This window comes from Molossus molossus, unplaced genomic scaffold (assembly GCF_014108415.1).
Source record: "Molossus molossus isolate mMolMol1 unplaced genomic scaffold, mMolMol1.p scaffold_m16_p_4, whole genome shotgun sequence".
Lineage (NCBI taxonomy): Eukaryota > Metazoa > Chordata > Mammalia > Chiroptera > Molossidae > Molossus > Molossus molossus.
In genome coordinates, this window is record NW_023425377.1 from 78,294,837 (window position 1) to 78,311,402 (window position 16,566).

At 49.8% G+C, this 16,566-nt stretch overlaps 1 protein-coding gene across 1 annotated transcript; it reads right to left on the reverse strand.

Moving 5' to 3' along the window:
* Positions 1–4,438: 4,438 nt before the first annotated feature.
* TNFAIP8L1 (TNF alpha induced protein 8 like 1) lies at positions 4,439–16,205 on the reverse strand. Its single transcript, XM_036240564.1, has 2 exons — positions 16,137–16,205; positions 4,439–6,800 (listed from the first exon to the last, which is right to left on the reverse strand). The coding sequence occupies exon 2, from the start codon at positions 6,793–6,795 to the stop codon at positions 6,235–6,237; it is 561 nt and encodes a 186-aa protein (XP_036096457.1). The 5' UTR covers positions 6,796–6,800; positions 16,137–16,205; the 3' UTR covers positions 4,439–6,234.
* Positions 16,206–16,566: the final 361 nt, after the last annotated feature.

The window sequence follows — 16,566 nt, forward strand, 5'->3', positions numbered from 1 at the left end:
GATGTGAAAGGGACACATTGAGTGGCTGCCACCCAACGACCAACCAGGGCCGGGGACAAACTGCAACCGAGGTACATGCCCTTAGCGGGAACTGAACCCGGGTCTCTCTGGACTGCAGGTGGATGCTCTAACCGCTGAGCCAAACCGGCCAGGGCTGCTTTTTTTTTTTTTTTTAAGATTTTTTTAATTTTTAATTTTTTTTTTTTGTTGCATGTGCCCCTAGTGGGAACCGAACCCGGGACTCTCTGGTCCACAGGCCAATACGCAACCACTGAGCCAAACTGGCCAGGGAGAAAAGAATTTTTTTAAGTGAGGGTAGTTTGAGGGACCTCTGGGCAACATCAAGCATACCAACACTCGCATCATAGAGGTACAGAAGAAGAAGAGAGCAAGGGATTGAAAACCTATGAAGAAACGAAGGAAAACCCCTGCTTTGGCGAAGGAAACAAACATACAATTCCAGGAAGCAGAGTCTCAAACAAAGAGGCCCTCACCAAGATACATAATAATTAAAATTCCAAAGGTTAAAGACAATCTTAAAACAGTTACCTACAAGGGGGCACCCATAAGACTGCCAGCTAGTTTCTCAACAGCAACTTTGCAGGCCAGAAGGGATTGGCACAAAATATTCAAAGCCCTGGTTGGTTTGGGTCAATGGTAGAGCATGGGCCCACAGACCAATGAGTCGCCAGTTCAATTCTGGCCAAGGGCATGTACCTTAGTTGTGCTTCGTCCCTGGCCCTGGTCAGGGTCGTGCAGAAAGCAACCAGTCAATGTGTCTCTCTCATCGTCGATGTTCCCCGCCCCCCCTATCTGAAGATAAATAGAAAAGTATCTTTGGGTGAGGATTAAAAAACAAAACCAAATATTCAAAGTGATAAAAAGCAAGAACCTAAACCAAGCTGAATTGAAGGACAGATAAAGAACTTCCCAGACAAGAAAAAGCTAAAGTTCATCACCACCAAACCAATATTACAAGAAATGTTAAAAGGTCTTGCTTAAGTAGAAAGGAAAATATATAAATAAGAAAATATAGGAAAGAAAAATATCTCACTGATAAAGCCAAATAGTAAAAGCAAAGGGGCAGCCAATTATATAGCAAGTACAAAGATTAAAAGACAATAGCAGGATTAAGGCCCCGGCCAATTTGGCTCAGAGGTTGGAGCGTCGGCCTGCAGTCCAGAGAGACCCGGGTTCGGTTCCCACTAAGAGCGTGTACCTCAGTTGCAGTTTGTCCCCGGCTCTGGTTGGGTCGTGCGGGTGGCAGCCACTCGATGTGTACCTTTCACATCGATGTTTCTCTCTCTCTCTCTCTCTCCCTCCCGCTCTATCTGAACAAAAAATGTCCTCGGGTAAGGATAAAAAAAGTAGGATTAGGTGTAATTGCAATAAATTAAGGGATACACACACACACAACAAAAATATAAATGTGGGTGGTTGAGTAAAAATTGTAGTGATTTTAGAATGTGTTCAAACATAGAATAGACTCGGTAAACATAGCTTGCTACGTATGAAGCACATGGCAACCACAGATCAAAAATCTACAAGACAGATATAGGAAATAGAGAGAAAGGAATCCAGCCTTGGCCAGTTTGACTCAGCAGTTAAGAGTGTTGGCCCTTGGACTGAAGGGTCTTGGGTTCAATTCCCAATCAAGGGCACATACCTGGGTTGCAGGTTCGATCCCTGGTTCTGATTGGGACTGTGCAGGAGGCAACCTATTGATGTGTCTCTTTCACATTGATATTTATTTCTCTCTCTCCTCCCTCCCTCCCTTCCACTCTATCTAAAAATCAATGAAGAAATATCCTTGTATGAGGATTAAAAACAGAGGGAGAGGAATCCAAACACAACACTATGGAAAGTCATCAACAGAGAAGAGAGCAAAAGAATAAAAAGGAACGGAGAAAAACTACAAAAACAATCAGAAAAGAATAAAATGGCAGTAACTATGTACCTATCAATAGTTATTTTATTTTATTTATTTATTTATTTTCACCCAAAGACATTTTTCCATTTAAGTTCAGATAGAGTGGGAGGGAGAGAGGAAGAGAGAGAAACATTGACATGAAAAGGATACATCGAGTGGCTGCCTCCCACATGACCCCAACCAGGACCAAGAACGAACCACAACCAAGATATGTGCCCTAGGCTGGAATCAAACCTGGGACTCTGGTCTGCAGGCTGATGCTCTAACTGCTGAGCCATACCGGCCAAGGCTATTTATTTATTATTATTATTATTATTATTATTATTATTATTATTTTAATCCCCACCTGAGGACATTTTTGCATTTATCTTCAGCTAGAGCAGCAGGGAGAGAGTGAGGAAGAGAGAAAAACAGCAATGCAAGAGAGACACATTGACTGGTTGCCACCCACACGACTCCAACTGGGCCCGGGGACAAACCACAACTGAGGTGCCTGCCCTTAGTGGGAATGAAACCCAGACTCTCTGGTCTGCAGGTAGATGCTCTAACCACTGAGCCAAACTGGCCAGGGCTATTTTATTTTTTATTTTTTTTATCCTCACCCGAGGACATTTTTCCACTTTTTGTTCAGATAGAGAAACATCGATGTGAAAGGGACACATCGAGTGGCTGCCTCCCGCACAACCCCAACCAGGGCCGGGGACGAATCACAACTGAGGTACGTGCCCTTGACTGGAATCAAACCTGCGACTCATTGGTCTGCGGGCCAACTCTAACTACTGAGCCAATCTGGCCAGGGCATGAACATTTTTTTAGGATAGACCACATCAGGCCACCAAACAAGCTTCAGTAAATTTAAGATTGAAATCATCAATCACAATAATACAAACCTAGAACTCATACAATAACAACAAAAAACCCAATCTAATTTAAAAATGGGCAGAGGACCTAAACAGACATTTCTCCAAAGAGGACATATGGATGGCCAACAGATATATGAAAAGATGCTCACCATCACTAATCATCAGGGAAATGTAAATCAAAACTACAATGAGATCTCATCTCATACCTGTTAGAATGGCTATCATTAATAAATCAACAAGTGTCGGCGAGGATGTGTAGAGAAGGGAACCCTTGTGCAATGTTGGGATTGAAAATTGGTACAGTCACTATGGAAAACGGTATGGAGGTTCCTCAAAAGATTAAAAATAGAGCAGTCACAGTCCAGCAATTGAAATTCTGGGTATTTATCCAAAGAAAACAAAAACACTAATTCAAAAAGATACATGCAGCCCTATGTTCACTGCAGCATTATTTACAGTAGCCAAAATATGGAAGCAGCGTAAATGTCCATTGATAGACAAATGGATAAGGATGTGATAGATATATACAATGGAGTATTACTCAGCCATAAAAAATAAAAGAAATCTGCCCGGCTGGTGTGGCTTAGTGGATGGGGCATCGTCCCATGGACTGAGAGGTCCTGGTTTGATTCTTGGTCAGGGTTGCGGGCTTGATCCACAGTGCGGGGCATGCAGGAGGCAGCTGATCAATGTTTCTCTCGCACATCAATGTTTCTATCTCTTCCTTCCTCTCTCTCTAAAAAAAAAAAAAAAAATCAATAAAAAAAAAAAAAAAGAGAATGAAATCTTACTATTTACAACAACATGAATGGAGCTAGAGGGTATTATGCTAAGTGAAATAAGTCACACAGAGAAAGACAAATACCATTATGATTTCACTTATATGTGGAATCTAAAAAAACGAGTAAAGTCATAGATACAGAGAACAAACTGATGGCCGCCAGATGGGAGGGGGTGGGAGGCCAGGTGAAAAAGGTGAAGAGATTAAGAATACAAATTGGCAGTTACAGTAGCCACAGGGATATAAAATATGGGGAATATAGTCATAATATTGTAATTGTATATAGTGCCAGTTGAGTACTAGATTTATCAGAGTAATTACTCCATAAGTTACATAAATATCTAACCACTATGCAGTACACCTGAAACTAATATAATATTGTATGTCAACTGTAATTGAAAAAAATTTTTTTAAAGATTTTTTTCCCCTTCCAATCCTCACCCAAAGACATGCCTATTGATTTTAGGGGGGAAGGGGAGGAGAGGGAGGGAGAGAGAGAGAGGGGAAGAGAGAGAGAGAGAGAGAGAAGTGAAAGAGAAACATTGATCTGTGCCTCCCACTTGTGCCCTGACCAGAACCAAACCTATAGCCCAGGCACGTGCCCTGATGGGTAATCGAACTCGCAACCCTTTGGTGCACACCCCAACCAACTGAGCCATGCAGGGCTCAAATGTTTTTTAATTGTTTTTTAAAAGGCGAAAACCCCAAGAGAGGAGAAAACTCAGCACCAAGCAATTCAAGCCAGTTTCACATAATGCCAATGGAAGACATGTGCTTTTATTTAAATTGTTCTGCAGTGCTCTTTGGTTTTTCAAAATTAAATCTCAAATGTATGAAGAGTCAAGAGGCAGAACAGCCCTGCAAGAAACAAGTACAATCATTATGCATATTGATAACTTCAGTCAGCAGAGCCAAGGGCAGAGGATTTCATCTGGGGCTTCTCGGGATACTCAAAATGCACGTTTGCTCTTGAATATGAAGATTATCTCTTGACTGGAGAGGTAAGAGGGAAAGTTGGCCTAAGAACCATGAGTAGGAGGTAGGAACAGCTGGCTCTCAGGTGAAAGGCTTTGGTCTCTTCAAGGAAGCAGAAACCAAACCACAGAAAGGCTGACCCCAATCTGGGGTCATAATCTTATCAGCCAGCGCAATAGGCCAGGGAGATGCAAAAGGGAATGGTGGGGACTGTGGCAAAGCAGAGATGGGCCACCTCTATGCAGCTTCACCAGCAGGCAATGCAGGCTTAGCAAAATGTTTGAGAGAAACTCCAAATCTAGATTGGCACGTGCAATTCCTCAGTTTTAAATGTTGTCAACTGATTCCAGAAGGCTCAAGCACTGGGTGGGGGCAAGCAAACACATCTGGCCGAGCAAGGCCTATAGGCTTCCTGTTTGCAACCTTTGCCCTGAACAAACTAGACACAGTTCTGTAAAACAGACACGGGACATCGTTCCCCCTCGGGCACCTGCAATAACCTTCCTGACCCTGACGTGGCAGGACCTATAGCCCTGTTTTACAACCCATGCCCCCTTCTGACAAAATCTGCAAATGCACTCCCACACCGCACATATCCACCCATGCCCCAAGTTGAGAATCACCATCTTTTGGGTGTCCCCAAAGCAAAGATTTGTTGAGTTTGCTTTCTGAAGTCTGAAAAAGGTTTGTTGGTATGTTTGTTTTCCAAACATGAAATGATCATTAAAAAAGGTTCACCAATCTCAGATGGCTTTACCCTTGCACCCTGTAAGGGGGTGCACTCTGTTCCCTCCCCCCTGGGAGTCAGAGCTAGGATTCCAAACCAAGGTGTCCTACCCATACACCAGTACCCACTGCAACCCTCTTCACGGCTCCCTGTGCTCAGTCCCTGGGCCGGGTGGCTAAGAGACGAGACTTGTTTTGTCAGCTGTGTAGAGGCCAGAAGTCAGATCGAGGGTTAGCCAGGCTGGTTCCTACAGAAGGCTGTTCCAGGCCTCTCTCCCTGCTGCTGGGGTTGCTGGCAATCCTTGGTGTTTCTTGGTTTGTAGCACAGCCCCCCGATGTCTGCCTCTCCCTTCACATGGCATTCTCCTGTGTCCAAAGCTCTCCCTTTAGAAGCACCCCTCATATTGGGTTAGGGGCCCACCATGCTCCACTGTGATCTCATCTTAACTATGTCAGCAATGTCCCTATTTCCCAATTTTGGGCACACTCAGAAGTCCTGGGAGTTAGGACTTCAAAGAATTTGGGGTGGGGAGATAATGCTCACCCCATAACTTTCTTCCAGTTCAGTACGATTCCTATCTGAAGGAATTAAAAAGCCCAGGTTACAACGTTAAGTGGGCATCACCAGCTTTCAGATGACATCCAGTGATTTGAGAGGTGCCGTTCACTGATCGTGGTTCAGGACAGGTGGACTAGAGCAGGGAGAGGTCTGGAGGTGCACGGGGAGGCCACTGGCCACACAGGCTGTGCCCGTTTCTGTGCTGAATTCCTCTCCCAGCGAGATGAGGTGGGGGAGGTAACACGGGTCCATAAACGGCTGCTTTCAACTGCTTAGCATCCCCTGAAAGGGGATGGGTCATCTGTCTGGGGAGTTTGGCTAGAATCAGATGGGATAAAAGAAGTCATAAAAAAAGTAAACCCATAAATCCCCAACCCCCAGCAGGAAAACCGAAGACGGGTTATATGCTGTCCTCGTCCAGCATCCTGGTGAGCCCCTCGCAGACCCGGCGCAGGTGGGTGCAATAGGGCTCAGCTGGACTGTAGAGCACGGCCAGGAAGTCGCAGTTGGCAAAGTGGCTGAAGACATAGTTGATGCGCCCATGGGACTTGGCGGTCAGGTGCGGGCCCACAGCCTGGTGCAGCAGGTCCCGGCACTCGAGCAGAGCGGTGGCCAGCACACGCCTGTCAAAGGTGAAGTCCACCTGGTGGAAGCTGACAGCTGTCATGGCCAGGCGGCGCGCCCTCTGGCGGAAGCGCTGCAGGAGCGCCAGCTCCTCCCCGCCCAGCTGGCCACTCCGGAGCAGGACGCCCAGCTTCACGGCCACCTTGACCAGGTTCTTGAACACCTTCTGAGCCTCTTTGCGGCTGCGTGTGAACTCCTTGGTGGCGCGGTATAGCTCATCTAGTACCTCACTGCTTGTGTCGTCGATGAACACGGCCACTGTCGCCTTGGACGCCACCTTGCTTAGGAACTTCTTCTGGGCCTGCAGTGCCAGACTCTTGGTGCTGAAGGTGTCCATCAGCCCTGCCCAGGGGAAAGACAGACCCAGAATCAGTTCCCACCGCCCCTGGGCCACAAGGGGCTTGTCTGGGCAGCCCCCTTTGTTTGCTTCCACTGTTTTCCCAAGCCCTTTCCTCCTTCCTATACATCCACCAGGCCCTGGTCCCTGCTTCCTCCCCTTTTAGATTCACATCTCAGCTCAGCCTCGATACCACCTCCTCCAGAAAGCCATCCCTGAGCAGTCTAACCGATGGTGAGGCACCTCCTCTGGGCCACACAGTACCTCAGGCACCCCCATCATGCTCAGGCACCCCCCCATCACTGCTCAGACATCCCCCCATCACTGCTCAGCTCCCCTGGCTTGGCTTCCCCACTGGTCCCCTCACTCCAGGCCACAGTGGAGGCAATGGGCCTGATTCCTTACCCGCTGTGTCCTCGGAGACTCCAGAAACACCTGCCCAATGAGTGAGAGGAGCCTGAGACCCACCCCAGCCCTTCCCAGCTGTCCCAGGCCCTGGTCAGAATCCACCCCCATCCTAGCTCCAGGCTGGCCAGACCAGGAATGCCATGTGGGTGCCCACACACACCCAGGGGCTCCTACAAAGCCTGTCTTTGTGGGAGCTCAGACCCTGGGAGAAGTCCCAACCCTCAACCGCCCTCTCAGAGGTTAGGGCGGGCACAGGGATCACTGGAGCGGCCTTCCCTGCCCCCCACACCAGTCCCCAGACCTCAGGGTTACACAGGCAGGGGCCAGAGCTGGGGTACCACTGACTCAGCACCGTGTGCAGGACCTGAGCTGGCAGCACGTGCCCACTTTGTCATTTCCACTAGGTACTGGGCAGGTGCTGTTTGCAAAAGAAAACAGAGGCTGGACAACTTCCCCAAGGCCACACAGGAACAGTGTTCCCACATGCCGCCACGCGTCTAACCCCCCCCCCCCCTTTCCCAGCTGATACCTGCAAGTCTCCTGAGTCTTGGAGGGTCGGGAGCTGTCCCCCATGACAAAGCCAGCCCCAGCGTTTAGTTAGGGCCTGCTCCTGGCTCTGACTGCTAGGTCAAGAAACAAAACTGCCTGGTGCCTCAAGTTTCCCCATTTATAAAATGAGGACAATCAGAACTAACTCTGCCCTGGGGCAGAAGCTCACAGCCAACCCCAATGCCCACCAGGCTGTGACTGTCCCCTGGGCAAAAGGCTGGATGCCACCGCCTGGGCTTCTGCCTTCCGGCTCTAAGCCATCCAGCAACCTGGCCGTGAAGGCCTCTGTGAGCAGCAGCAGCAGGCTTGCCACTTGGTATGAGTCTGTCTCCTGGATGCCCTCCCGCCAGTTTTTCTAGAACATTCTATTCCATTCCCTTTACCTGGACCCCTCCTCTCATTACTCATCCGATAAACTGCTCATCCTTCAAGTCTCAGTGTCACTGTCACCTACTCCTGGAAGCCTTCCCAGATGTCCCAGGCTGGGCCAGGTGCCCCTTGGCTCCCATGACACCCTGGGTGGTCTTCACTGTGGCCCTGAACACCTTGGTTTCCATGTCCATCTCCCGGGCCCGATGGCACACACACAGGCTGTGTCTCCCTTGTTCACACCGCATCTCCAGGGGCCAGCCCAGGGCCTGGCACAGAGCAGGTGGCCCATGTTTGTTGAATGAATAGGGGAAAGGATTTCTGCAAACCTTGGAAATGAGAAGGTACTCCCTAGGCTCTGGGTCTAATCTCCCCAGTTTACAGATGAGTAAACTCAAGTTCAGAGAGGAACTTTCTTCGAGTTCAGGAATGAAGCTCAGGCCTCTGGACTCGAAGGCCATGGAGCTAGTGCCTTCTGCCTATTTTGGTTGCTGGGTGAGCTCAGGCAGGGCTCTGACCCTCTCTGGGCCTTGACCTTCCCATCTGCAGGTCCTGAGGTTGGGTGTGCTGGTTCTAGAGGGGAGTTGGGCCTATTTACAGTCTTTTTTTTTTTTTCTTTTTATTGATTTTTACAGAGAGAGGAAGGAAGAGGTAGAGAGAGATGGAAACATTGATGGGAGAGAACATCGACTGGCTGCCTCCTACATGCCCCCCCCACTGGGGATTTGGCCCATAACCTGGGCATGTGCCCTGACCGGGAATTGAACTGGTGACCTCTTGGTACATGGGTCGATGCTCAACCACTGAGCCACACTGGCCAGGCGTCGAGGACTTTTTTCGCATTTATCTTTAGATAGAGCAGGAGGGAAAGAAGGAGGAAGAGAGAGAGAAAAACATCAATGTGAGAAAGACACACTGAGTATCTGCCACCCACATGACCCCAACCTTGGTGGGGACAAACTGCAACCAAGATACGTACCCTTAGCGGGAACCAAACCCAGGACTCTCCGGCCTGCGGGCCGACGCTCTAACCACTGAGCAAAACTGGCCAGGGCCTATTTACAGTCTTTAGAAAGGGCCTGAGCCTGGGCTGGTGCTCAGCAGTTAGAGCACTGGCCCGCAGACCAAAGAGTCACGAGTTCTATTCTCGTCAACGGCACGTACCTCAGCTGCGGTTCAGTCCCCAGCCCTGGTCAGGGTTGTGTGGGAGGCAGCCAGTTGATGTGTCTCTGTCACATCGAAGTTTGTGTCTCTCTGTCTCTCTGTCTGTTTCTCTCCCTCCGATTCTATCTGAAGATAAATGGAAAAAATATCCTCGGGTTAGGATTTAAAAAAAAGAAAAAGAAAGAAAGAGCCTGAGCCCCCAGCAGCATCCCCCTCTCCAAGCCCAAAGGAAGAAGGGTGGGAGTGGAGGCAGCTGCAGCCTCCTTTCCCAGCCTCCACACTCCTAGCCCCTCCTGCCAGTCCCCAGACCTGCCACACCTGGGCAACCCAGCTGCATGACCCTCCCCCACTGCTGACCCATTGTTCTATCAGAAACATCCCCATTCAAACAGCCAGAGAGATGACTGCTCTCTCAGGGGAGCACGTCGTGGACCAAAATAAACCCTTCCTTCCTGCCTGCTGTGCTCACCCAGGTCTGAGGGAGAACAAGCCAGGAGATGGCCAGGCTTCGCCACGCCAGCCCTTCTGGGTCAGGGCCTTCTCAGGAACTGCCCAGAGGTTCAGGGGCCAGATGGCTAGTGTGCCCAGCCTCTGCCCACCGAAGGCCAGAAGCCCACTATCGTTACAAGGCAAAGAAAGCCCACAAAAGCTTTAGAGGCTCTACCAGGATATTCATTCAGTTGCTCAGTGAGCATTTATGGAGCACCAACTGTGTACCAGGCACTGGGAATATACCAATGACCAAAAGAGATCCAGTCCCCACCCTCTAAACCCCATGCCAACTCCTTATTACAAAATAATTTGGGTGCTCCAGTACGACCCTGAAATGAAATCAGCAGGCTTTACCCACAGTTTAAAAGTAAAATTAATAGATGGTGATAAAGGCCACTATTTGAGGGGATTAAGGGGACAAGTTCTGGAATGTCCCGTGTTCTGTTTAATCTGGGGCCATACGAATATAAACCATCACTGAGTAAGATGTTTGCACATCTCTGTGAATACACTAAAAACCAGCAAAGTGAACACTCTAAAAGGTAAATTGTATCTAGATAAATAAAAGAATATCTAGCCTGGACAGTGTGGGTCAATGGATTGAGCATTGTCCCATGCACCAAGAGGTTGCTGGTTCGATTCCCAATCAGGGTACAGGTTGTGGGCTCAACCCCCTGTAGGGGGCATGCAGGAGGTAGCTGATTAATATTTCTGTCTCATCAATGTTTCTCTCTCTCTCTCCCATTTCCTTCTTTTCTCTATAAAGTCAATAGAAACATTTTTTTTTAAAAGAATATCTAACATTTCTCCAAAGAAGATATACAAATGGCCAATAAGCATCTGAAAACATGGTCCTCATCACCGGCCACTAATAAAATGCAAGTCAAAATCATGACATATCCTCTCACCCCCACTAGGATGGCTCTTATCAAAAAGACACATCCACACAAAAACTTGTACACACAGCCAGGCCAGTGTGGCTCAGTGGTTGAGCGTTGATCCATGCACCAAGAGGTCGCCAGTTCGATTCCCAGTCAGGGCACATGCCCAGGTTGTGGGCCCGATCCCCAGTGGGGGGCATGCAGGAGGCGGCTGATCGATATTCTCTCTCATCGATGTTTCTATCTCTCTCTCTCTCCCTTCCTCTCTCTCTAAAATCAAGAAAAAAAATTAAAAAGAAAATAAATAAAATTGTGGAGGAAATTCACTTAAAAAAACAACAACTTGTACACACATGTTCATAGCAACACAATTCATGGGGCCAAAAAGTGGAAACAACCCCAATGGCCATCAACAGATGAATAAACGAAATGTGGTTCAAACACTGGACTATCACTCAGCCATGAAGAGGAGCAAAGCTCTCACACTTGCTACAATGCTGATGGACCTTGAACACATGAAGCTCAGTGAGAGAAGCCAGACACAAAAAGCCACACAGTGTGCGAGTCCATTGATGTGAAATGTCCAGAACAGGCAGGCCCAGAGAGACAGGAAACGGGTTGCCAGGGGTGGGGGAGGGGGATAAGGAATCACTGCTAAAGGGAACAGGGCTTCTTTTTTGGAGTGGTGGAAAGTTATGGAATTTGGATACTTTAAAATGGTGAGTTTATATCTCACAAAGCAGAACATTTACTACTAATATTAAGTGTATATACTTATGCCTCTGTGCCCTTACTATATATATTTTATACCTCGTTTTTATAATGTTAAATGAATTTTAAAAAATTTTAAACAGGACTTGGTCCAAATTATAATACAAACAGAAAATAAAATAATTCCACAAGTTAAGAGTTATAAATCACTTCCATATAAGGCACTCAGTAGGTACTCAAGACGTATTGTTGTTTTTCACTGATTTTAGAGAAAGAGGAAGGGAGAGGAAGTGGGGGGTGTGGAGAGAAAGAAAGAGAAACATCCACTTATGTACACATTCATTGGTTGATTCTCCTATGTGCCCTGACCGGGAATTGAACCTGAAACCCTGGCGCATCAGGACAACGTTCTAACCTACTGACGTACTCGGCCAGGGTGATACACGTTTGATTAAAAAGAATTTCCCTCCTTAAAAGCTCAAGCTCACTGCATTTGGGGATGGAGAGAATCTATCAGAGGTTCACTCCTATGGTGAACATACAGCTATAAATGCCTATCATAAGAGTTCCATCTCCTCTCAGTGTACCCAGGAATAGTCACTGAATGTTAAAATGGTGCAACAAAAACAAACAAAAAAGCCCACTCATCGGCTTACGTTTTTGGCAAGACATTGGGAAGTGGTGGAGGCCCAGGGTTGCCCTGAGTGTGGCTGGACACCTAGTGTCCCTGGTCCCTGCCCTCAAACACCAGAACATCCTGCTATTATCAGAAGCAAACAACAGCAACAGAAAAATAGAAACCCTCCAAATTTCCAAAACGGCCCCCTAGGAGATATCGCCCATATTGGAAGGAGGTGCCAGAAACCAATGAACATGGACATAAACAGGATAATTTCAGGGAGAGATAAGGGCCATGGGGGCAGGGAGGGAAGTGACAGCCAGGAACAGGCAGTGACTTGGGCTGGGGTGGCTGGGAAGGCCGTTCTGAGGTGGAGCCCCTGGGGCTGGGACTGAAGGGACAAGGTCTGGGGGAAGGTTGAGCTGGGCAGAAGGAACAGCCTGTACAAAGGCCCTAGGGCAGGACCATGCCTGGCATGTTAGAGGAACAGCAGAAGGCCACAGCCCCATTCATAACCTCTCAAAGGCCACTGTCTGTATCCTCCCACAAGCTCCAGACAAGCCCCATACCCATAGGGGCAGCTTTCCCATCTGTGAAATGGGTGTCTAGACATCAAGTGGCTCTGTCAACTAACTCCTGCCCCCATATTTTTCCCCAGAACACTGGAGCCCAAACCACACTTCAGACTTTCACCCTCTGCAAACCCCGTTTCATGTTTTGGACTCCAACCTTTGTCCCCATTCCCATTTTGGACACTCCAGCTCCCACTGCTCCTGGGAGTCACTCCCCATTTCCCTGTTCCAGCCCCCGACAACCACTAACCCACTTCCTGTCTCTAGATCTGCCTGTTCTGGATATTTCATATAAATGGAACCACACACATGTGGCCTTTGTGTCTGTCTGGCTTCTGTCACTGAGCATCGTGTGTTCAAGGTTCATCCACATTGTAGCGAGTGTCAGAGCTTCGCTCCTTTTTTTGACTGAATAATATTCCATACCTTTGTTTCAAATATAATGTATTTAACTGTAAGTTCACAGTCTGTCATATTTCATAATGACAAAATTATTAAGTGGCAAAGTTCCTGAAAATACAGCAAGTGGCTCTTGTGAGCTGGGGTGAAACAGCTCCAGCATGCCACTGGTCCACGGGCAGCCTGCCCCAGCACATGAATTCTTCATACCCCACACAAAGGACATCAATAATTGATGGACCCGCTCGGCAGGTCCAAGCCAGCCACTCCTCTCCTCGCTCTGTCCTGGCTACAATGGCCCAGGATGGCCTCAGGGGGCCCAGGCAAATGACCCAACAATCCCTGTTCCCACACATCAGGCACCCATTATATGAAGCCCTTTATGAAGCCCTTTATTAACCATCACTCACACTGCTCAGTCAGTGCCCGTTTTAGACATGGCCAGAGGGAGAGGGGAGTCTGCTTGCCGGAGGTTGGGGAGACACAAGTGGTTATCAAACTGGAGGGCCCTGGAGGGCCACCCTAAGAAAGGGCAGGGTCTGGCCTCCTGCCAGGCTGCAGTGGGAGACCACTGCCAAAACCCATGCAGGGAAGCACATGATAGGCTGGGGCTCAGGTTGGGCAAAAGACACTTAACAGCAAGTGGAGGCTCCAGGGTCTCATGGCAAGAATGTGGATGCATCCCCTAAATGAGTCCTGGCTCCACCTAGTTCTCACCTACCCAAGACCTCAACCCTGGTCCCCTGCTGTTCTCCCTGAAGCGGCCACCAGAAGACACCAGTGAGCACCTAAGTCAAGTCCCATCCCTCCTTTACTCACATCCCTCCAGGACGGTCCACCTTCCCCATCCCCTCCGTGCCCTCACCTCCTCCTCCTCTCCCCCTCACTCACTCTGCTCAACCACAAGGGCCTTCTCCCTGTTCCTCCAACACATCAGGCAAGGTCCTGCCCTAGGGCCACTGCTCAGTCTGTACCCTCTGCCTGGAATGCACTTCCCCCAGGTCTCTGCATGGCTGTTTCTTTCTTGTCATTCAAGGCTTAGATCAAATGTCACCTCCTCATAGGCTCTCTCAGAATCCCCATCTAAACTAACTTCTCCATCCATCTGACTCTCCATTAGCTTCATGCAGTTACAGCTAAGTGTAATGATTTCTGCAGCTGAAAGTACATCTCTTCCAACCGCCAAGCTTGGCTCACAGTAGGTTCTGAGAATCTGTTTGTTGAATGAATAAAATACCTCTCAGAGGGTCATACAGATCTCATTCATAGACCCCACTGTTCAACCAGGAAAACCGATGCAGAGACAGGCAGAGTTATCCCAAGGTTACATTGTAGCAGAGTACAAGCTACTCTGCAGGGGGGCTCCCCCAGGTAGATGCTCCCAACCTCCACCACCCCACTGGACATAAGGGGAAACTGAGGCCTGGAGGACAAGGCCTTAGAAGATCTCAAAGACTCAGCCTGAGGTCTCTCCGTGAAAGCTCAGGAGGGTGGGGTTCCAGGGAAGGTTGTCTCATGGAAGGGTATAGGAGATCCCAAAGAAGGTGTGCACACTGTGGAACTGGGCCTAGTCCTGCCAGGTCTAGGCTCCCACCTCTCCGTATAACACCTGGTGCTGAACCCAGACAAGGATGAGTTATTATTCAGCATCTGCCTCTGAGTGAGGCTGTTTCCATGCCAACAACTAGAGTTTTTCCTAGGCACCCTCTTGTGGCCCCATTTGACAGAGACACTAAGGCCTCCTAAATCCACCTCATCAGACCTCAATGCAACCAAAAGACCCCTTACCTGCCCAGGCCTCAGAAAAGGAAATTGAGGCTCGGGACCTCAGACACACCAAAGGCCACACAGCAGAAGGGGACACAATGGGGCTTAAAATCTGCACCTGCCTGACTACTCTCTCCTTTTAGGAACCCCCTGCACTGCTCTACATCAGAATGGGATTCAAGCCCCCCAGGGGACTGCGCACTCACCTACCACCGTCCCAGGCCTCAGGGCCTGCCAAGTGGGAGAAGCACAGCTTTGATGTTTGTGTGGCTGGGGTTACAGCTCTTTGTTCTTGTTTCCATAGGTACAGCGTCCCTGGATTGGCCCCTCCTCCACCCCTCTCAGCTGCCCAGCCCTTGCCAGGCAGTCCTTTGGCCCAACCCATCTAGGCAACTACAATGTTTTAATGTTGACATTGTGGACCTGACATGGTGGTGGAAACAGCCTGTGCAAAGGCCCTGAGGCAAGACCATGCCTCACATGTAAATGTGGAGGCTGGTGTGGCTGAAACAGAGTTAGTGAAAAGGAAAGTGGGAGATGAGGGCCAGGAGACATGCAGGACCCACATTTCCTGCATTTAATCCTAGAGCAGCAATTACCCCCAGGGAGTTATGTTCCTCCCATTATACAGACAGGAAACTGAGGCTGGGAGAATCAAATAAGCTGTTCAAGGTACCATGGTGAGTGGCAGAGTGGGAACCCAGGTTTGTCAAATTCCAAGATCTGAACTCCTTAACCACTTGCTGAACTGCCCTCACCCATCTGCAGCTCCTCAGGGCCTTCACTTCCCTCAGCTGGTCTCAGATACACTCAGGAGGTAACCAGGAGGCCTATTTACACCTGGGGCTGCCCCTCCTCCAGGAGGGCCCCCAGGACAGAGGAGGTAGTGAAGCCGGCAGATCTGGGTCAGCTCACCTGCCAATTATCCCAGCGGGTGACAGTCCCAGTTCACAGATGAAAAAACTGAGGCCAAGGCTTCAGGCCACTGGGGAGCTCCTAGGTGGCCAGTGTAGGTGGGCCTGACCTTGGCTCTCCTAGCAGCCTCACTGTGGAAACCACACTCATTTCCACCTCCACGCCGTTGGCCTGGCTGCCCACCACCCGGAATGCCCTCCAGACTCTGATATCTGGCCCTAACACCTGATGCCCAGCGCGGTGAATGGGGCAGAGTCCATCAGAGTCCCCATGGGGGTTTGGGGAGCTCGCTGGTCCCAGAGCACCGCCCCATGCCAGTGGGGTCAGTTCAGACCCACTGTGCCTTCCCCTAACCCATACAGCAAAAGAGTGTCAGAGAGAGAGGGAGAGGGGAACTCAGGCAGAAATACAGGCGGACTGGGAAGAGGGGTTTGCAGGGGCATGGGGCCAGGTGGCCCCAGAAATGAGCCGAGATGGGGGGCATTGCTCTCTCACCTGCTCTTCGGGGCCCGTCGTGGGTCCGACCGCAGGGATCCCGTCCCGCCACCTCCGAGGGGCCGATGAGCCCGCCGCGGAACTCGCGCTTGATAACCACGCGGGGCGGGGCGGGGCGGGTAGCCCTGCCCGCCCCCATCGCCCCGCCCATCGTCGGGGCCCCGCCCCCGCCCTGCCTCCGCTCGCTCCAAAAGGAGCGAAGTGGCCGGATAGGAGGGGATGGGCCAAGGACATAGGCTTAGCCAATGGCAGTGCGGGCGGCGTACGAAGAAGCCAATAGAAGTAGGTCACCGCCGCCGGAGGGGCGGGGCCCTGGGCGGGGCCAGGCAGCACTGGGGATTCCTCCGGAATCGCGAAAGGGGCCGGATACTGGGGGCGCTGCGTGCGGGGGCCAGTCCATAGAAAGGGGAGGAAGGAGACGAGAGGCAAA

Coding starts and splice junctions, on each gene's coding strand:
- TNFAIP8L1 (XM_036240564.1), bottom strand. CDS start 6,795: ATGGACACCTTCAGCACCAAGAGTCTGGCACTGCAGGCCCAGAAGAAG.